We start from the raw sequence: 23,114 nt of genomic DNA on the forward strand, positions 1-23,114 counted from the left end.
CCCCTCCCACCCCCCAAAGTATTCCTAGATTTCTTTTTTCTTTTTTTGGGGAGAGATGGGTGGATTGTATATTCAGCTTGAAATGGCAGATAGTTAAAATAGTTAACATTTCAACTGGTCATGGATGGGGGAAGAAGAAGAGAAACACTAGGTATCAAACCAGCTTCTCTTTCCTAAGCTTCTTAGCTTGGCAGGGAAGGACACTGGAAGAGAATCTATCTGCTGATTGTCTCACTTCTCTAGACAGGATAATGGACTCTACTTAAACATAAGTGTAATGTTTCTCAAATTGTGCTTTCAGGAATCTTGAAATACCTCAAGTATGCATGTGTGCAGATGTGTTCATTGAACCTTGGTTTGTTGTTAAAATGCATTGACAAACTGATTTCAGAGAATTTTACTGTGAAACTTATGCCAAAGTTTAGTTTTAACTGAAGGGTTCTATCCATCACTATGGAAAAGTTTGAGAAATACTGTTATAGAACCTTCTTTGCCTTTCCCTTTGATCCCTGCTCCTAACCTGCCTCTTTAAGGGATTATTCCAACAGCATTCTCTAGATCCTTTGGAAGGGAAATGAAAACCAAGAGAAGTGATAAATTGTAGAGGCATTCACATTCATCCTGCGGGGATTAAAATAGGATCACAGATTGAAAGCTGGAATCCAAAATTCATATTTTACAAATAAAGACACTGAGGTCCAGTGACATGGCCAAGGTAATCCAAGTAGGAGGGAAAGCAGGGATTTGAACCTAAATCCTTTGACTATATGAGGACTTGCCAAGCCAAGCCACAGACGTCAAATCTTGGAACTTAAGCTTAGTAGAACATAAGAACATAAGCTAGGGGCAGGGACATTTTACTTTTTTCCTTTGTATCCTCAATCTACATTACAGCAGTTTGAACTTTGCAGGCAATTAATAAATGTTTTTGGAAATGGATTGTCTCTGGGTTTTCCTCTGTAACATTGCATATCTAGAAATTTTCCCACCTCCCAATCCCCCCTCCTCCCCACCATGAAATCAAAAAGTAAAAAGAAAATATAAGAAAAAAAATTAAGTGACATGTTCATACTTCCTAATCTTCTGTTCTCCTTCCTTTTTTTTTTTTTTTTTTGACTAGTCAGTTATGAGTTGGCTGCCTTTGCAAGCCTGATTGCATTTAGTTAGGAGGAGGACTTAGTCATGTCCTAGACAAAAGGCAGCCAATCACTGGAGTTTATACTACAACTTCTGTTGCTAGGTGTGGTCAGTCCTTCCAAATATATAAAAATTACAAGCTCTGGTGTTGCACTTCCAGCTTGAAACTTTCCCTGAAGGTTCTTTCATTAGCTGTTTGGGAGAAAGAAAAAAGGTGAGTTTTCATTTCCCCCTTAGGAGCTGTACCTTGCTAAATCCCCTATCCCCTAAAACTTAGCTTTTTGAAGAAGCTGGCTTTGGAATTTACAGGATAGGTGGGTGTGACTTGCCGTTTTTTAAAAGTTCTTGTTTTGTAAAAGTGTTTATGCCGTTACATTCAGAAACAAGGTGTTGAAATTGACAACATTGTTTGTTTACTTTTGCTGTCCACTGGATAGAAGAATAAAATAGAAAGAATGGCATGTGGCCAGTTTACTTGGTGTTAGAACCCTACACTTTTTGGTTAGTTACCATGGAAATGAGTGGTTTTTTTTTCCCTTCCCCTGCAAGTTTTGAGTTTCTACCAAAGTTATGCATGCCTTTTATGGACAGGAAAGGGAGGGGAAGGGAAGAGGGAGCCTGTGGTTTTCTGTGAGTCTCCGAGAAAAGAGGAGGCAATTCATAGTTTATTGCAGCTGGAAGCCAAAAGTTTAACCAAATTTGAATTCACAATAGCAGCAATTGTTTCTAATTAAGGCATTTTGAAATTCATACTTTTGTTTTACTTGTCCTTCACAAGCTACCCATAAGCTTCTCACCACTTTTCTTTTTCAAGGGTGTGGTCACATTCCTTTTCCAGGTAGTTCATGTGCTAACCTGTTTCTCAATTGCTTTATATCTCGCTGGAGGGGAAAGAAAATAGATGATTTCCTGGGTGGTGTACTGTAATGGTATATCCTGAAGAACTGGGAGATGGGGCCTCTAAAGCCTTCCTCATTCTAGGGACCATTGCCACTGAAGAAATTAATGGGTGGGGCATGTGAGAAGAAAAGAGTCATTTTGGAGGTAGCTTTCTTTCTTATAATGGAGAGAAAGCTGGCTTGGAATTTGTATCTTTAAGTCCTAGTTCTGTTTTTTACTACCCGTTTTACTGTGGGCAAGTTACTTAAATACTCTGTGTCTCAGTTTTTTTTAATCTTCTCAGAGGGAGCCTGGCATAGTGGTTCAAAAATCAAACTGGGTTCGGGTCCTGACTTTGCTACATACTTGTTGTGTGACTCACACCTCTTAGTGGTGCCTGCAACTCTCCAACACTAAAGCACCAATTTGTATTGGTAGAGGGAGTTCCTGGTATTCCAGGCCCTGTTCCAAAAATCCCCTAAGCAAATCCCCTCCCCCCCCAAAATATCTGAATTACGTGATCTCTACATTGTCCTTTCTGTTCAAAATGTATAATCTTAATGAAATTCTTTGAGACTTAGAAGTACTGGGGCTGCATTACATTGGGGCTGTTCATTGTCTCAAACTATCTTTCAAAGATGATTGCAGAAATCTTTTTGTGAATGTTCAGTTTATAAACAATTGGTAAAAGAGTTTCTAATAAATACCATGGGCATAATTAAGCACTGGATTAGTTTAAGTTTAGGATGCTCGTACAAATCTTCCTCTACTTTCACTTTTGGAAGATTCATGTTGAAAATAATTTAAAAGTGGTGAAATTCTTTTTCGGTCATATTCTTAATAGTATAATTTTGGCTTAACCATATGTGCTACCTCATTTGGAAGGTAGGGAATTAAACCTGGTTAAGTTGGTACTTTACAGGTAATTAATAATGACTTCATTGTCTAATCTAATAATTATTTTGTTAAACATTAAATTGTATATTTATTTAGGAGCTCCCTAAAGAAAGTAAGTTTGTTAGAAATCTAGACCAGGTGAACTGAGTACCTCCTAGTTGCATTATTCAATTCAATAGGCATTTTTTAAGTGCCTATGATGGTAAAGTGAATGATTGCACAAGGTAACATGAGAGACAACATGACTTGGTGGAAAGAAGGCTGCCTTTAAAGTCAGGAAGACCTGGCCTCAAGTTCCTTCTCAGATACATACCATCTGTGTGACCACAGACCACAGTTAACCTAGTTAACTTTTCTCAATGTCCCAAAGAACTGAATTCTAAGACCTTAAGTTAAAGGTGAGTTGCTGATCTGCTTTATCAGTCGATGAAGTTTCCACCAGAGGAGTTTCCTAAAGGGATTAAATTATAGATTAGGACCATTTCGCCTTCCCTCCTTCCTTCTCTTTCTTACTCTCTCTCCCCCCTTTTTCTTTCTCGCTCTTCCTGTCTCTGTCTCCCCAGGCTTGGAGGGCAGTACACAGAAACTAGATGTATGCCAAGGGAAGGCAGAATTTGGGGAAGAACAGTTAGATCAGTTTGACTGAAACATAGACTATTTGCAGAAGAATAATGTGAAAGAAATCTTCAAAGATAGAGTGAGGTTAGATTGTGATAGGCTTTAGATATTAAAGAAAGTAATTTGTGTTTTCTCCTGGTATCTACAGGAAATTGCTGAAGATTCTTGCAAAGAGGGCTGACGTGATCAGATTTATACTTTGATAGGATTGCTTTGGCAACTGTGTTTATCTTCAAACTAAGATTTGTGTTTGAAATAAACTGGTAGTATATTTTTTTTTCCTGTAAGAACACTAATCTGAGAGTGCATAAACCTGAGGCCCTGCTGTATCACTAGCTAACTAAATAATCCTGTAATTCAAGGAAATTGAGAGTTTTAGTGACTTGACTGAAATCACATTGTGGGTTTCCTTCCCATAAGCTTACTTGCTCAAAACTGAAATCTTAGCAATTAATAGAGTAGTCTTTTCACTACATCAATTAACAAGCATTAAAATACCTACTATGTGGAGGCAACTAAGTGGTACAGTAAATAAATAGTATACTGGGTCTAGGATCAGGAAGGCTTGAATTCAAATCTGGTCTCAGACACGTATTAGTTTTGTGACTGCAGGGTCAAGTTTCTTAAACCTCAGTTTCCTCATCTGTAAAATGAGATAATGGCACTACTGTCCAGTGAAGATAACAATGAGGTTGTATTTATAAACCAAACCTGCATGTGCTGTTATCACTTTTGTTCCTACTGTGTGACAGGAACTGTGTTAGGTGCTGATTGGTTTTGGGGGAATGGAGCAAAATTAAATTATCTACAGTGTTTTGTGATTGTCTATGTATAAAAAACATGATTTTCCAAAAATATTAGGTAATTCACATTTTCAGGAGTGAACCTCTCATAGCTTGGTATTTGTAGAAAGGTAGACTGACTGTCTTTCTCAATTACATAGGTAGGTATGGAAGATTGTTGTAGTTAAGAAATAATAGGGCAGAGGTTGACAGAATTTTTTAATCCACCCCCAAGTGCCTTTAGAAATTTCCCACTTACTGACTTAGTCTCCAGTGAGCATATGCTTTCATTTTACATGAATTTGAATTGCAAGTGGAAATATTACATCAACAATTGAGTTGCAGAATGCCCTAGGCCCTGGAATTGTGATGGGTTCCATATTTGAATTATATTCTAGTTTTGGCCAGTCATTAGGATGATTTTCTAGTCCCACCTGAAGTTTATCGTGTGCATTCATTAGATAGTGAGAGCAGACAGTAATCAGAAAGGAAAACAGTTAACATGTTAAAAACTTGAAAAATTTCAAGGTCTATTATATTCAAGTAAGTTGTCTAGTACTATTAATATCTTTCTTCTGGAATGTTCTTATCTCAATTTATCCTTAAAGGGTGTTCTTTGTTTATTTGGTTGGCTTTAATATTGCTTAATAAAGCAATTATTTGCCTTGTCCAAATATTCCTCCCTGCAAAAACTGAACAAAGGTCTCTCTGGACATGCAAATACAGAAGCATCACTAATCTCTAGAAATTGACATACTCAGCAACAGATATCCTAGGATTAGTAGACAGTGATTGTTCAGTAAACTTATTAAAGAGAAGAGATATGTATTGCTGCTGCTCCTGTGGCAAGGGAGGCTTTACACTCTACAATGAAAACAGCCGGTCTGCAAAGGGACTGACTTGTCTCGATATGAGAACCAATGAAGCACAGAGAAGCTTTATTTCTGGGTTATAAGAAAAAGTTAGGGTTTTGTCAGTGTTTTTATAAAGAATGCTGAATTTGGAGTCAGAGCAACTGGGTTCAAATTCTGGCTCTGTCACTGTCATTCTGGGAAAGTCACTAAACCTCTCAGCCATTATACATTTCTGTAAAATGGGGGAGCTGGACAAGATGACTATTAAAGTTTCTTCCAACTTTAAATCTTTGGATCCTTTGAGGTACTGACTATATTGCCATGGGCAAGACACTTATCTTCTCAGTGCCCCAAACTTTCAAAGCTAGGCTATTAATGATGCCTTGAGGTCAGAAGACCAAAAAAATCACAGCCTCAAACCCAAATCCTAAGTTCTTCAAGTATTTTCAAGGCATAAGACACTCTGCATGAACGAATATTGCAGATGCTATTGTAGATATTTTTTATTTAAAAAAAATAGTTTGAATGTTCAGTTAAAAAATTATGGTCATTTGATAGGAAGAAAACAAGGCATTTCTGTCTCCTTGGAATATATCAGATAATTCAACCTTTGCTTCATAATTTATATATATATATATGTACATATATATATCATAAAAATGTATTTAAACACGTACGCATACATATCAAAAATGCACATACACACATGCGCGTGTATATACATGATACACACATATGTATAAATATATATACATGTCACTGTTAGAATAATACATTGTTGCCTTCAAGGGAATATGTGTTGCATATGTATACACATGCATATATGTATGTATATGCATTCATAGGAGCGTGTTTATATATGTACATTTTTGTCCTCAGGGGTTATTTGCCCTTATAAAGCTGAAAGTTCTGACTTTTCCATGAAGGTTACCTTTCAAGTCTCACTCTCAGAGTACTTGCTTCTAATTGACTCCTCATCTCTTTATTTGACTTATAATTCTCTATAAATATGAAAGTAGATATTCAGGATTATTGGAATGTTGAGTCAATGAGAAACTATACTAAGGGCAATTCTAACTGAAAGAAGTGCATGAGCTTTGTGAAAGACATAGGATGAATTATCTCTTGTTCAGATTGTTATCTTTGCGCTCTGATAGAACCGCTCACCTCTATCAAAGTGAAGGGTGCTTAGAAAGCTTTGTGGTGTGTAGTTTACCTCAGCTACTAGTTCCAATTGGATTTGTGGCAAAATACTCCAGGAAAATGAGTATCAAAATGCTAAGAGCTGTTTCCCCTTCATTTTAACTTTTACCTATGTTTTCTTTTCAGACACTTCTTTGAAAATGGCTATGGTAGCAGAATTCCTCAAGCAGGCCTGGTTTATAGACAATGAAGAACAGGAGTATGTAGTAAGTACAGACGTAGTGGTTTATTAGAACTGTGGTGTCTTCTGCCACCTCCTATTCCCCTCTTCTTTATATGTTGCATTCGCACATTAGAATGGAAGTTCTCTTGAGGGGAGGCACTGCTTTGTATCCTTATATTTGCTTCTCCCTGCCTATAGTGCTTCACACAATGCCTTACCACAGTGTTCACTTAGTGAGCAACTAAGAAATGATGTGCTTATCTATCAATATTTCACCCAAATCTGGGTATTTAGAAACAAATTTCTTTATTTTTCTCTCCCCTTTAGAAAACTGTGAAGGGGTCAAAAGGAGGACCTGGGCCATCAGTTAATACCTACCCTAACTTCAACCCATCTTCTGATGTTGCTGCATTGGATAAAGCTCTAACTGTGAAAGGTATTTATGCCATGTCAGAATATTCCCCTTTGGAAAATGTGTGGATACATAATCTGTAAACAATTATCTATGACGCTAAGACTTATCAGAAAGTTTTTCTTCTTTGTTGCCCACTACGAAGGTGGCCACAAATAAGTATGTGTTTGAATTGAAACAAATGGGAGGAAATTCTACTTCTATTTCAAAGTTGAGGGATTTTCTGGTGAAATAAAGTTGCACTTTATTAGTAGGAGGTGCTTTATTTCTTATTGATGCTTTCAGATTTGTAGAATCATAGGCTCTAAAGTTGGAGGAGATAGTAGTGTCTTAAGGGTTGGTATGAGAAAGAATAACATTACTCTTCCTCTCTAAACATTGTCTGGTCCAAGTTTGGGCTGCAGATACAAAGAATCAGGATTGAAATTTCTCTATTCTTGCTGTCCAGCCACAACTCTGTCTGAGAATTACAAATTGGGGAAGAGAGGGAGCTATTTTACCTTTTTCCCTATTCAAGAGATGTTGAATGACATAGTAGGTCTCAAAGCTATGAAAACCTAGGTTCACATCTTGCCTCTAATAAATACATGGCTGTGTGACCCCAGTAATTCATTTAATATGTCAGGGCTCTAGACAGCTCTTTGACACTATAAGTTGCAGAGAAAAGGCCAACTTGCATTGGTAGAAGGGATTTCCTCACCAGGGAGTTTCATTGGCCTATGAAATTGTAAGTCCAGTCTCTGTTCTCTTTCTCTGCTATTCTATTAGTCTGGAAAAGATTTATCTGTTGACTTCAGGAAGCTATTCCTACAACATGCCTTCAAGATTAAAAGAAGAATAATTTTGAGCTATCATTTTAGCTACTGCTTTGATAAATATACTTGGAAATTTTGCTCTATGGCTTTGGGAAATAATTGTTAAGCTAAAACACAATGTAAAAGAGTTCAGAATTTAGTAACGTCCCTTGGGTATAATTTAAGCTCACAAGTCTAAGTGGTGAATTGACTTCATAACACAATCTAATCCATATTTTAATGTCTGGGAGAGCTTTTTTTTCAGAGGAAAATGAAATGGATTGTTTATCTGACATTTTGACATTATAGCATATACAACCTAACAAATAACATCCAAGATAAGAACATAATTCTGAAAGTGGTTGTCCATCAATTTTAGGTGTAGATGAAGCAACCATCATTGATATCTTAACAAAGAGAAACAGTGCTCAACGTCAGAAAATCAAAGAAGCCTATCTCCAGGAAAAAGGAAAGGTAAACGGAAAACTTCTTTATTGAGTTGAAGATCTTGATTGTAGCCTTGCTGGAGGAACTCTGAGGTAACAAGTCAAAAGGGAAAGGGAACTACCTATGAAGAGAGAGGATCCCACTGCTGCTGCTTACTTGTGTTACCTTGGACAATTAACTTAATATATCCAGGCCTTAGTTTTCTCTTCTATAAAAGGAGGTGGTTGGGCTAGGTGACCTTTGAAGTCACTTATGTCTGTAACTCTAGGATCCTGTGACTTTTTAAGCACATTTATAGTCTCACACAATCCTAGGTAAGAAGATAATTAGCCTTCACCCACCATAATTTATCTTGTAGAAATTCAAGTTCAAAAGCAAAGACTAATCAGTTCACACTTCTCACCTCTTTCCCCAGCAAAAATCTTGTTTGCAGCCTAAATAAAAGTACTGTATACCAGCATTATTTGATAGGGACTATTTGAACTGAGGGCAGCGAGGTGGTGCAGTGGATAGAGCACTGGGCTTGGAATTAGGAAGACTCATCTTCATGAATTTAATTCCAGCCTCAGAAACTTACTAGCAGTGGGACTGTGGGCAAGTCCCTTAACCCTGTTTGCCTCAGTTCCTCATCTATAAAATGATCTGGAGAAGGCAATGGCAAACTACTCCATTATATTTGCCAATAAAACCCCAAATGAGGTCGCAAAGAGTTGGACACATCAGCATTTGAACTAGAAGGAAGAGTTTGCTTAATATTCATTGCTGTCCCAAAAGTCTTAGTGTAGTTTTAAGCTTTAATATTATCAGAAATATAAATGTTACAAACTCACAAAAACAAAACTTAAAAGTTTATTTAAATATTTATTCTTATCTAGTTTTGTTGGATAATAAATTTTTATTTTTAATTTTAACAAGGTAGTACACCCTGTCATGCACTGAGTTTCTGTACACTACTTTATCAGACTAGTGCTTCAGTCGAGGCAGTTCTCTTGCTTAGCCACCTCAGTTAAATGATCTATCACCATGAGATGTTTTCTTATAAGGTCAAAACCATCATGTATGCATCAAAACTTTCATTTTTTGGGGGGGTGATCTTCAGGCTAGGATTACAAATACATTTCTTTAAGTCACTAAGCATCATCTGTTTTTGCAAAGTTCAAAGTTCAACTAGAATGATTTAGATTAGCACAAGTTGGTGTTTGTGATAAATTTAATAAGATGCAAATCAATATCTAAGAATTTAAGTAATCAACTTTTAAAATGTTTTTGTAAGTTTATATAGAATTTATGCTTCTGCAATTATTAAAGCTTCAAAATACACTAAGACTTTTGGGACAAGCTGTATGTATATGTACTTATAAAAAATTGTGTATGTGTTAGCACACATTTGATCTCTTAAAACAATAGAATATTGGTGCTGGAAAGAGACATAGATATAGCTGAAAGGAGACTACCCCTTATTTTTTTTTTCAAGTAGATGAGCAAATGGAGACCAAGAGAAAGGAAATTACTCTCCCAAGGTAGTATAAATATGAATGACAGAGCTCAGATTTAAATTGACACCTACTTATCCTAAATCCATTCTACTTTCCACTAGGCCATGTTGTTATTTTAATTTTCTCGCCTGAAATAACATTTCATTTATATAAATAACATTACATTAATAACAATAACACAACATTTATGAAGTCCCTGTTACACTTAGACTTTGTGGAGTCTCAAATGACATGTAGCGAGCTTGGATGTAAGTGTATCAGTTTAACATTTCACTTTGTGTAGATGATTTTTGCCTTCCACAAAGTATGGTGGAATGAACAATGGACTTGGTATCAGGAGATCTGGGATCTTATCCCAGCTTTGACATTTATTACCCTCCCTAGGCCTTAGTTTTCTCAACTGTAGAATGCAGGTGTTGGGCAGAATTGACTTCCCAGGTTTCTTTTAACTCCAAATTCATAATTTCTCTGAAGAAAGTTTCATGAAGATATTAATTCTTTCTTCCCTCAGTGCCCAAAAGAGTTTTGTTAATTTATCAATGCTATTTTATGGATTCTTCCTTAACCTTTAACCCCTTTAGAACGTATGATTTGATTGCTTTGTTTAAGTAACAGTCTACTCCTCCTAGGGAAAAAGTCTTACAACTATAACAAATAACGAGGTGCTTCATAACCTGACCCTCTAATGCCACCTATTCTTTTTCATAGCCCCTGGAGGATGCCCTGAAGAAAGGCCTTACAGGCCACCTGGAGGATGTTGCCCTGGCTCTGTTGAAAACCCCAGCCCAGTTTGATGCTGAGCAGTTGAGGGGTGCTATGAAGGTAATTTATGATGTTTACAAAATGTCTAACTGATGTACTCCTTCTTGGCCAAACCTATAGGACATAATGCACAGACTGGCTCTCAGTAATTTGATCAACAGACATTTTGTAAGTGCTTATTACATGCCAGGCCCTGCGCTACATGCTGGGAATATGAAGAAAGACAAAAATATGGTCTCTGCCCTCAGGGAAGTCACATTATAATCAAGGTGACAGAATGCAAATAACCATGCCCATACAAGATATATACAATGTTCTATCTGCCAAATTTCCAATCAACATGTTAATTCATGTTGTTACGCTGGGATGCTATGATGTAGACCCAGGCAGCTTGCTACCCCAGGCTGTTGTGAACCAGGATATTGTGAAACAGCCCATGAAATTTGAGTTTTTTCCAATTATGGATCCTTTGGAGGAAGCCTATACAGGCTATGCCAAAAGTCTTAGTGCAGCCTTTTCTTCTAAAGTGAAGGGCTGCATTAAAATTTTTGGAATGTCTTTTCTAAGGATTGCTTTCTATCCTGAGGCTTCCAAAATCTTTAGAAAATTCCTTGCTGACCACTTTTACCTGGGAATCACTGAATGTGTTTTAATTAAATCACCATTTATATGAACTTTTAGGATCTGAGTGGTTCATTGCAAAGGATGTGGAACCCCTCCTCCAACAGTACAAATTGAATATAATGATTAAAATGCATCATCAAATGATGGAAGAAACCCAGCTAAACAAGTCAGATACTAATAAATGATATTTTAAGGCTAGCCTTTGAGAGTATATTTAATAGTAATGCCTACCTATTCAAATGCTTTCTCATTAAGATTTCTCTCACAATTGGGGAGGGAGGGTAGAGTTAAAATTAATATATCTCAGGCCCTTGAAACAAAGTAAACAGTTATTTTTATTGAATAAGGCCTTTTCTCATGTATTTTGTTCAGGGTCTTGGAACAGATGAAGATACCTTAATTGAAATTTTGGCATCAAGAAATAACAGAGAAATCAGGGAAATCAACAGAGTCTACAGAGAAGGTGAGTCAACAGTAGCTTATACAAACATAATGAGATAGATGAGGAAAATATTATTTTTCCTAAAATTTTAAATTTGTTGGTGCTTATAGACTCTTTGTAAAGTCCATACATTCAAATATTAGGGACAACCAAAAGGGCATCAGGACAGGCAAACTGAGAAAAAAAACAACAAATAAGTTTTGACAATTAAAATCTGTGACTCAAATGAAATCAACACTGATGACAAAGAATTGGTCATTAAATGGCATTCAGAGATGAAATGTGGTAATTATATGCATTTATTGATCGGGTTTTTGTAAATGTAGTCCTTTCCAATGTTTTGAGGCTAGGTTCTGAAGGAGAGCCTTTTCTTTGAAGAGAGCCTGGAAAATGACTCAGCTGCCCTTTTTCCTTTACAAGATGACTTAGCCAAGAGGTTATAACTGACATTATTTTTAATTTTGACTTTTCGTATGTGAGCAAATTGCTACATCTCCAGGGAAGACCAAGAACAATAAATCATTATTTACCTACTGTAAGGACTTGGGAACAGATATTTCTTTCTTTTTAATTTTTCTATTTTTAATTGTTAATTTTACTTTATGGCATTCTGTTAATGATATTTTAGGCATTGGAAAGAGCAGAACTGTAGCAAGAAATTCTTTGGCAGCACTTTGTTTTATTCAGCATCTTTTGTTCCTCAACCTTATAAACAATGCACAGCAGTACAAAAGATTTTCACTGGTGACCACACTTACCACAACACTTTGAGTGGCAGATCTTGAAGGAAGTAGAATATACAGTAGGTTCATAGTATAATTTGATAAAGGAAATCTGAAATCTTATGTTTTGAGATCTCCTGTGAAATCTGGCACCTTGGGCCTTTTGGTGCCAAACAGATATGTCAGTGGCATCCTGTACCAGGGATTGTAAGCTCCTTGTCTACCGGGGCTGTTTAGGCTTTTGGAATTTCATAAAACACTCCCAATTTTAATAAGGACAACAACAAAAGCTAATATCTATATAGCACTTTATAGTTTTCAAGGAAATCTACATATATTTTCTCAATTCAATCCTCACAAGCCTATTGGTTAGGTGCTATTATTATTCCCATTTTATAGATGAGGAAACTGAGGCTCACATTGATTAAGTGACTTACAGAGGATCATACAACTAGTAAGTGTCTGAGGTAGGATCTGAACTTCTATCCTGGCATTTTATTTTTTTGAGCACCTACAAATAATTTGAATTCGGATTTTTGTACATATATTTTATTATCTCTACTTGATCATAATTTTCTCAAGGGCAGGGCCAATATCCCATTTATTTTTGTACCTCATCTGGTACCAAACAGTGCACATAATAGAATATTTTTTCAGTGAATAAACTGTGGTATCAGTAAAGAACAAGAAAACTAAGATTGTTATTCAGCTGTTCAAAACTAAAAAGAAAATACCCACCTCTAGTTTCCATTAAAGTTCCTCATTTCCCTGTATTTTGCAACCTCCATGTATTTTCTAGCATCATATTAATGTTTCCATCTTTTTATATGTTTTTTTATGTAACCAAAAACAATGAATATAAACTGAGTTTTATCCTAGCATCTCACTTTATAATGGGAAAATATTTCTTTTTTTCTCACTTTGCCTGCATAGATTTAAGGAACACACATTGCTGAATGGATTACCCATTTAATGGGTGTCTGTGTGGTTTAATTCTGCTAGCGATACAAACCAGCCCCTGAATTTCTCTGATGGTGATGAAGCAATGTGGCATTCTCTCATTTACTGTTGCTTTATTGAACAAATGACTTTGGTGATGCAAAGCCATACTTACCTTGGGTCTACTATTATGTAGAGATGGATAAGTTTTTTTTCTCACTTAAAGTATAACTTCTTTTATTTTTCAATTTTGTAATACAGAACTTAAGAGAGATCTGGCCAAAGACATCGCTTCAGATACATCTGGAGATTTTCAGAAGGCTTTGCTTTCTTTGGCCAAGGTATGTGATTGCTTTAAGTAACTTCACTGAATGCCGCCTTTTGAAAAGTATAATTTTGAGATCTTCCAAGAAATTATCTTCCTTCCTTTTGTGTATTATTCCTAAAACTTTTATGAAAAAAATTATAAAAATGCTTTTGGGTTATGTTGGAGAAAATAAATTTTAAAAGAAGAATAATGGTATTTTCCCTCCCCTCCCACCAGGGTGACCGAAGTGAAGATGTTGGCGTGAATGATGATCTGGCTGATAATGATGCCAGGGTAAGAATGCACTTATCACTGTGAATTTTCTTTTCTGATGTCCTGTCCTTGCTGTAACTACCTTTTCTGGACAGAATTTTCCCATTTTCTTTATGTATGCGTGTTTCTCATGACTTTCTTTTAATGTTGACTAACATTAAAGACTAACTAAAATCTGATGCTTTCCTTCATCTCTATTCTTCTGTATTTTGAGTAAAGCAGGAATTAATGAAGGGGAATTAATGAGGCTACATGCCAGGCCCTGTACTAATCACTATTAGTACAAATCTAAGCAAGTGAGGAAGTCCTTGTCCTCAAGGAGCTAACATCCTGATAGAGGAAAACAGCATGGAGTTGGAAACGAGGGGAACGGGTAAGGCAAAGCTTAGTGACAGTCAAGAAGTGGTGTCATCCTGAGATTATTCGGGATAAAGTGAAAGGTTATGGATCAGAGTCCAAGGCTCCAGGGAGCCAAGAATTGAGTTACAAATCTGATGCTGGAAGGGATCTCAGAGGCCAGCCAGTCTAACCCCTTCATTTCAGAGTAAGAAATTGAGTCTCACTGTAGTAAAGTATTTGCCCAAAGTCATAGAGGTAATAATATCAGGGGGAGATACAAGGTCAAGTCCTCTAATGCTAGAATCAGTATTTTTTTTTCTCTGTACTATGTGTTTTTTATATTAAATAAATAAGGTAATGAAAATAGACCTTTATTTGGTACTCTTTATTTGTGTAAAAAGTTTTTTTCATACATTCTTGCTGATTCCACTAGTATTTTTAAAGGGTAATATTTAACTTTGGAATAAGTCCCCTTAATTGAAAACATTTGTTACTGGTCACATGAGGTTGGCTTTATGTTGTTTCAAAGTCAGTGATAACCTGTGATATGACAAGTGTATTCAAGGAGAAGAGATCAAAGGTACTAGAGATAGGGGCTATTCTGAATTTGCAGTATCAGTCGGGGTTAATAAGTATTGAAAAAATAATGAAGCTTCAGATGACGTCATCTTATTGCAACCAACTAAAGGATATTTTTATGTAGCCTTTACCCATAATGCTGGGTACATAGTAACCACTCAACAAATATCTATTGAGTAATCGATAGAATCAGTGGAAGCATACTATACTTTCTACTTCTCCAAGTGGGTAGAAATCCAGTTTCTGACTTGGTTAGTTTTTATCTGAAATTTTTATTTGAACAACATTTAAGGAGAATTTGCTGTTTATTTTCTACTTTACAACAGGCTTTGTATGAGGCAGGAGAGAGAAGAAAAGGAACGGATGTGAATGTATTTAATACTATCCTTACCACAAGAAGCTACCCTCATCTTCGCCGTGGTAAGTAGAAGACAGTTTTTTGGAAGGGATGGGGTAAGAAATGGAGTATATTACTTTTAAGAGTTGGACACAGAGAAGAACTTCCCTGGAAACAGAGTAACCATATTGGAGAAATAGAATCAAGCTTATAGTCATTCTTTTCATTTGTTCTCAAATGAAAGGAAACAAATTTTTTTCAAGATCATTCCTATATTCCATGGTACTGTAAGTATGGAGCCCTTTACGTAGTAATCTTTCTCATGTCTTTTCTGACTACTTTTTCAAAAGTGCAGCATTTTTTAAAGCACAAATTTAATCCATTTTATAACTTTGTCGTGTGATTTGAATTAAGAATTTAGGGTCTTAAGTGAAGGTGAACTGTCTGCATCATTCTTGGTAATTGATAATGAGATAGCTTGCACTCTGTATTTCCTCATGCCTGGTTCTTGCCCCCCTCTTCCAACAGCTTGTTTCTTCCCTTAGCCATAAATTTGGCTTTGGGGGTGAGGAAATAGATCATTTAGCCCAATTTTATTTTTCTCTTTTAGTGTTTCAGAAGTATTGCAAATATAGCAAGCATGACATGAACAAGGTATTGGACCTGGAACTGAAGGGTGATATCGAGAACTGCTTAACTGCCATTGGTATGTGACCCTGCAGCTTAAATAGGCTGTAGTTTGAAGTTTGAAAATGTTCTTCTTCCTCCAGAGAAATTATCTTTTTATTATATTCTAGTTCTGCTGGAGTAAATCTGTCCACATTCTTGGTAAAGAGCTTTCCTCTTTTCCCCTGTCAAGAGATATCTTTATAAGAATTCCAACACTGCCCTTTTTTCTCAAGTATAGTTGAGGGTAGACAATGCAGATTAGGGGAGGGGGGATGTTTCGGTTCAATCAATTGCTCCTAATTTGTGCTGGGGACTGGGAATATCACTCAAATGTGAGACAGTCTTTGCCCACAAAGATTTTGCACTTACCAGAGGATATAGCATGTTCGAAGGTAAATATTTGAATGATACATACAGAACAAATACACAGTGATTTGGGGAGACGGTACACCACCAACTCTGGGAATCAGGTTCAAGCTTTTGTTATTTTATGATTTGCAGACTGCAATAGAATTTCTTCCCATTTGAGAGGGGACGGGTTCTAGAATGTGCATGCTCAAACCTTGGCGTAACTTCTTTTGGCAAAGAGATGGCTATCCACTTAGAATCATAGAATCTCAGAGTTTGAGGCAATTAGAGTTTCCTATAATCCAGTTTGTAAGTGATAATAACAACTAACATTTAAACAAGTTTGCAAAGGGATTTACAGGTTTTAACTCATTTAATCCTTACAACAACTTTGTTTTGTACATACTACTATCCCCATTTTAAGGTGAGCAAACTGAGGGAGACAGAGGTTAGATAACTTGTCAGAGGTCACCCAGGTGACATTAGGGAAAATTCACACTCAGCTCTTCGTGACTCTAGTTTCTCCATTCTATCCACGGTACCATCTATATCCCTTCTCTGGTTAATATCCCTGGCAGATGTTCATCTGGCTTTTACTTTTAAAGTCTTGATAATGGACACCTACAATTTACAAGGGAGTGCATTTCACTGGACAATAGAAACATTTCTTTACTTTGTGATCTACAATCCATCTCCTTGAATCTTCTCATTGACCCTAATTTTACTAGCTTCTGGAGCCACACAGTGTGTTTAATTTCTTTTCCAGAAAACAGCTCCTCTTGTATTTAACATCAGGTATCATCTCCTCCTTAAATTTTGCTATCTCAAACATCCTAGGCATCTTTGACTATTCTTCCTAAAACATCATTTCAGCATGCTCTCATACAGATGCTCTCAATTTTTAATGCCCTTGAAAGATGACACCTGGAACCGAATACCATACTCCATATGTGATCTAGCAACCTTTGTAATTTATTATTCCTTTGTTTGGGAAATAATGTTTTTATTAATATAGTCTTTCAGCTTTTATTTTTCAGCTTTCACATGTGGTGCATTCACTCATGTTGAGTTTATTGTTACCTAATCTTGCAACCTTCTCCATATGAATTCTTTCTTACCTTTTCCAATATTTGTACAGTTGAGATTTTTATCCTCATGTTGTATTTTACATTTATCATTACTAAATATAGTCTTTTTAGTTTGCTCCTCATCTTTTTCAATGCTCTTGGCTTTCTCCCAGCTAGAACAAAGGAAAATTGCTCCAGTTAGGTGCTGATAAATCTTTAAAATCTACTAATCTCTCCCTTAAGGAAAATGAGCATTCTCATAGCAGCAAAAAGGTGAATGGTTTCATAAAAACACATCTTGAAACAGCATAACAAACACAGACTAGAGCAAACAAAAATCTGCCCAACAATAACAATTAAAGATCTATAAAAGTGTGTTAGACTGCCACCAGAGGTGGGTGTCCCCCTACCCCCACATCACTGATGAGCTTGGATTGGAGATGGTTTTTTGTGGTAGTACATCATGTTTCTTACCTGCATGATAAAACTCATGCCATAGAGTCCTCCACACATCTGTAGGGGCAGGGCAGTTTTGCCTCCATATGCTACAATGGGGAAAGGACTTCACACAAAAGCCATATGGACCATGTGACTGACCATTTATCAATCAGCAAATATTTATAAAACACTTAACTGTGTACCAGGCATTGTGTTAAGTTCTGGGGATATAAGAAAAGTGGATCCTTTTCTCACAGAGGAGGAGAACATATATAAAAGTAAGTGTATATAAAATAAAAAGAGTAGATAGAAGGAAGTCTTTGAGGAATGTTATATAGTATGCTATCTATTATAGGTTGGATTATATCATCTCCAAGGTGCTTTCAAGTTCTAAGAGTCTATAATTCTACATCTGGGAAAGGGCAGATCCTCATTTACCATCCCTCCATAATGTCAACATGATTTTTTCCCCGTGATAAGTATACCAGCTATAAAATATTCATCCTCATTCATTTATTTATTCATTCTCTCTCTCTCTCAGTGAAATGTGCCACAAGCAAACCAGCTTTCTTTGCTGAGAAGCTTCACAAAGCCATGAAGGTATAGTTTACCTAGAATACTTTCTTTTGGGGGAGTCTTACTATTTACAAGTTAAGAAATGATATATCTGTACTAGATTGGAGAAAAAAATACCTTCAATTGAACAACTTTCACTAGGCTGAATCAGTTCTTTCAATAATAAAGAGTTGCTTCACATTTTTGAAAAGCTGTAGTTGGATTTGATATGTTTGAGGTGAATTTTGAGCATGCACACTTGACTTTGTAATTAAAGTCCCTTTATGAGAAACTTCGGTTTGCTTTGACCGTTGCATAAAATTCTAGTGCACATGAAAATTGGGACGTTTTCTTCTTCTTCTTGGCCCTTGCTATTATAGCACTAGTGCAATTGAGGTTATTGATGTTCTAATTTTCCTATGATTAAATTTCATCTTTTAATTATGTATTTCTACTGTCCACAAAGCAGTAGTTGAATTTAAGAAACACAGAGATCAACGCATATTTTAAATTGGCTTTGATTTTTAGAAATTATTTCCAACAACCTTATTTCTACTAAGAAAAAAAGGAGAGATGCTTTGGACTGAGGTGATTTTTGCTGGATTAATAACTTCACAATATCCCTTAACTCATTTGTTTTCTGTTGATCTACCTATTCCATTAATTACCAAGAACCACCAGTGGAATGGAAATCTATGGATGTTTAACAAGTAGTAACTGGTTTCATCTTTTAGTTCCCGTTGATTTTTCCCTGACCCCTTCTTCATGAAAGAAAGGGAAAAAACTCTAAACTATTTCTATGTTTCATTATATGATAATTGTATTGGAAAAAATTTCCACACGTCATATTTTACAACTAGCTGCGATAGAATATTCATATTTATTCATTTATTTTTGTTTCTGTCTCCAAACTTTATTTTCTCCATTTTGCATAATTCTCACAGGGATTTCTATCTTCAAACAGCCTCTTACAATAGAAAAAAATATTGTTGTTTTTGTTCATTGCTAAAGGTTGCTATTCAGAAAACACAGTACAAAGGAACAGGCATATATGTTTATTTGTTTCCATCCATTCACATATCATATATGAATATATGTCAGTTTATAAATGTTCACACATATTCTCTGTTTTAAAAAAATTAAATCACGAAGGAAGATAACAAACAGTGGATACATTCACGAGCCAGCCTCCATCCCCCCATGATAAGAAGTCCAGTCATTATTTCCAAAATAAAGAGGGTGGACTAGACCAGCAGTTCACATACTTTTTTTGATCTTGGTACCTCTTTACACTTTTAAAAATTATTAAGGACTCTCCAAAGAGAGTCCTTTTATTTATATGGGTTATATCTATTGATTTAACATATTAGAAATTAAGATGTCTTAGTATTATTATGAAAATAGATTTGACTTCACAGACCCCCTAAAAAAGGTTTTAGAGATCCAAATGAGTTCCTAGATTATACTTTGAAAATCCTTGGACTGGATGATCTCTAAGTTCTATCCTAGCCCTTAGATTCTGTGAACCTATCAATATTTTCTAAGAGGTAATTCCTTCACATAGTATAGGTCTTTGGAATAGAAAAGGCAGTGATGATTTGAAGAGTAAAACCAAACAGACTTATAAAAAGTATCTCAGACTTTTCCATTGAATGTGAACTCAGGTCTTCTTATTACAAGTCTGAGTTCAGTTCCACAAGAAGTCCTAAATTGTTGCCTTTAGTGCATAGAGATGTGTTCAAGGTTATACAACTAACATCAAACATACAATTTGGACTTGTGTCTTTGAAACCCCAAGATTCCCACTCTATCTACTATGCTACATGGTTTGTATGTGTGTATACTATGCCACAAATTCTTTAAGAAATGAAATTTTACAAATGAGCACAATTTAGTGAGAATGTGATAAGTTAATAGTAACAGTTATACTTGTTTTGAATAGGGTGCTGGAACTCGTCATAAGGATCTTATCAGGATCATGGTTTCTCGTTCTGAAATCGACATGAATGACATCAAGGCATACTATCAAAAGATGTATGGCATCTCTCTCTGCCAAGCCATTCTGGTATGTTTTGTCTCTTGTTACAACATTGTTGTAACATGTTGTAACTCTTGTTACAGCGTTGACAGTCAAGAATTCTTTTGGTAGCTTAAAGTATTATTTGTTCCAAGAAGACAGGCAAATATCTGCCTAAGGACTGTGATTTTTAATCATTTGCTGTTTGGAGAACTACTTATTTTTCAATTTAATGGAAAATCAGGCTGATTTTCTTTTTAGGGGAGACATATTTCTAGTTTTTAATGATATTTTCTTGGAATGGGGGCCCATTTGAGAAGCTACTCCCCTAACAATGAAAGACATAATTTTCTCTGTGACAAACATTAGCCCTCATTAGGAGAATTTGATTATTAATTAGGGTAGGGAGAGTTTTGGAGGTTTACTTTGGGGAAGTAGTGCTTGGTTCTGAAAATGGATTCATTTTCTAAGCATTTGTCAGTGAGTGATTAAAGTATGTCTCAATTAACTGTCTTAAAGAAGAGACAAGGGAGGTGTAATTATAATTTCTTTTAATTTATATAACTAGAATGTTGCAAGAATAAATGAATGAGAATTATATTTATAGATGAATTCTATTAAAGTTAAAAACCTTTAATGCCAAATTATACAAAATATTCTCAAATATTAAAAAAGAAAGTACCCTACCAGATTCATAGTTGCCCTATTTTACATTTGAGGGAAGACTAAAGCAAAGAAAGAGAATTATGGACCAATGTCACCTCAAAATGATCAATAAAACTGCCCCCAAAAACCCAACCTTTATTTACAAAGTCATCCACTATGGCTAAATTGTATTTATACTAGAGATGCAAGGATGGTTCAGCATTAGGGAACATAACTGATCATGAACATAATCATATTAAAACAAAAAACATCTAAAATCACATGATTTCATTAATGGATGTATAGAAAAAGGAACGCATGAGAGAATAAATTTCAGAGCTTTTTAAAAGAATTGGCACTAGTTTAATTCAAGCTATATTTTTTTGTTAGGTGACAAAAATCCACCTGATAGAAAGGAGTGGCCAAAGAACTATAACTATCTCTGTTTCTGATGAACTATTATGAACCATTCTAACATGTGATATGGTTAGCTTGATGTCATGTTACATCGAGCCATAATGCATGACTTTGCATTTCACAAAACTTCTGCTTCTTTCACTTTGAAATCTGAAACTAGTTAACTGACTTATTCTGGGAAATAATCAACAAACAATAATTTGTTAAATGCCTACTATGTCAAGAGTATTTAAAGATGAAATATTTTATAATTACGGATGACCTCAAATCATTGTTTTAAGGTAACATTAATTTTTTTTCTTAAATCTGCAGGATGAAACCAAGGGAGATTATGAAAAAATCCTGGTTGCCCTGTGTGGAGGAAACTAAATGGCATTATTATGACATACTCAAACTTTATCATCAGATGATATTATTGCATTTATCTCTACTACTTATAAAATATAGCATAGATTCAGAGAAGTTTTTTTTTAAAGCTTGAATTATCATTCAGTCATCTGCTTTCTGGAAAATTTAGTCTGGAAAACTTATTCTTTTTTATCTCAATGCTGTATAATAGTGTTAAGATTTTTTTAAAAAATATTTATCCAAAAAGCATGTACCCAAAATGTTTACATTTAACAACATTAAAAGGTACAACTAAAGACTTTATATAACATGGAAAAATAAAGCAAATGTAGAAAGGATTGATGTGTCATTGGCCATTTTGTACTATTTTAATTTTTTGCATCAAATATGCATGGATACATACAGGTATTGGTTGAAGACATTTGGACCCAAACTTGAATTACAATATTTTAGTGGAATAGCCATTGAGGTTTCCCATTCTTTGATTGAATAGAATTGGCTTATACTTTAGAAAATAACCACTCAGATCTCAGTATTCTATAGTAGTTTCACAATAGGTAAACTGTTTCCATATTAATGAATTTGTTTAATTTAGAAGTATTTTGAACATTGTACCATTGAATATATTTCAGGAGTTAGTATCAATCAAAAAGACCAAATTAGTAAAATCCTATTTTTGAATTAGGAAGTGGTATACAAATATCATGAAAAATTCTTCCTTATTAATCAAGTTTATTTTTAATATAACAAATAAGACTAAACCAACTACATATACACTGTATGGCCTCCAAAATACCGAAAGAGTAATTGACACAAGTTGTATCTACTGATGCAAGCTTATCCTCTTGTGAAGGAAGAGTGTGTGTTATGACTCCAATAAGAGAGCACCATACTAATGTTGCCCATCAATTTGACCAGATTTTTCTCACCGCTTAATGTTTTCATTTGAATAGTGACACTCTTTTGGTTCTGAATTACTTTATATAAGTCTTCCCATGTGTATTTGTTAGGAAGAGGGCTGAAACTGAGTTTGCATGGAGGTAAAGATTGGAATGGTGGGAAATTATGTATCTTCCTCTCTAACCTTAATAACTGTAAGTTAACATATCTTAATGAAAATCAGAAATAAGGTTAAGAAAAATAGGAAGCTACTGAAGGTGCTTCATGTGGGGTGCACATGACTTTTAAATATTAAACTTTTAATATGACTTTTAAAATGAATGTATATATTTTTATGCAAAAAGTCAGAAGATTCCACTTCCCATGGCATGCAGGTTTTAATTTTCTAAGTCAGGTCACATGTGGATACTTAGACAGAATAAGCACAGGTTTTCAAGGTTGCCACATTTACGTAACTACTTGGCCTGGTTCTGAGCTTTCCTTTTTGTCCAGTACTTTTTTGTTTGTCCAATAACAGGCTTTCTTGAAAACAAGTTTTAGAATTATAGATCTAGAGTTTAAAGATACTTCAGAGCCCCTCTAGTCTAGGCCTCTCATTTTATAGAGGAGGATACTGAGGTCAGGAACAAAAGTGACTTTCAATATATTTCTAAAACCCTGCATTTTCCTAACTTCCATGTACAGCACCACCATCTTCCCATTTA

At 35.4% G+C, this 23,114-nt stretch overlaps 1 protein-coding gene across 2 annotated transcripts; it reads left to right on the top strand.

Annotated features, from left to right (window-relative positions):
* The first annotated feature begins 1,096 nt into the window (after window positions 1-1,096).
* Window positions 1,097-21,848, top strand: ANXA1 (annexin A1). 2 transcript variants are annotated; one of them, XM_072597459.1, is made up of 13 exons: window positions 1,097-1,351; window positions 6,497-6,576; window positions 6,861-6,969; window positions 8,119-8,213; window positions 10,391-10,504; window positions 11,441-11,531; window positions 13,433-13,512; window positions 13,716-13,772; window positions 14,996-15,089; window positions 15,617-15,712; window positions 18,070-18,128; window positions 20,026-20,148; window positions 21,475-21,848. In XM_072597459.1, the coding sequence occupies exons 2-13, from the start codon at window positions 6,511-6,513 to the stop codon at window positions 21,529-21,531; spliced, it is 1,041 nt and encodes a 346-aa protein (XP_072453560.1). In that variant the 5' UTR covers window positions 1,097-1,351; window positions 6,497-6,510; the 3' UTR covers window positions 21,532-21,848. The 2 variants fall into 2 exon arrangements, with proteins under 2 accessions (XP_072453560.1, XP_072453561.1); XM_072597460.1 differs by lacking the exon at window positions 1,097-1,351 and adding an exon at window positions 3,685-3,794.
* Window positions 21,849-23,114: the final 1,266 nt, after the last annotated feature.

The sequence above is a fragment of the Notamacropus eugenii genome, chromosome 3 (genome assembly GCF_028372415.1).
Source record: "Notamacropus eugenii isolate mMacEug1 chromosome 3, mMacEug1.pri_v2, whole genome shotgun sequence".
NCBI classification, from domain to species: domain Eukaryota; kingdom Metazoa; phylum Chordata; class Mammalia; order Diprotodontia; family Macropodidae; genus Notamacropus; species Notamacropus eugenii.

Excerpts from the sequence above, each read along its gene's own strand:
- ANXA1 (XM_072597459.1), top strand. The coding sequence starts at position 6,511 with ATGGCTATGGTAGCAGAATTCCTCAAGCAGGCCTGGTTTATAGACAAT. Across the intron at positions 6,970-8,118 it reads TAAAGCTCTAACTGTGAAAG|GTGTAGATGAAGCAACCATC; the intron begins GTATTTATGCCA and ends CATCAATTTTAG. Across the intron at positions 15,090-15,616 it reads CTACCCTCATCTTCGCCGTG|TGTTTCAGAAGTATTGCAAA; the intron begins GTAAGTAGAAGA and ends TTTCTCTTTTAG.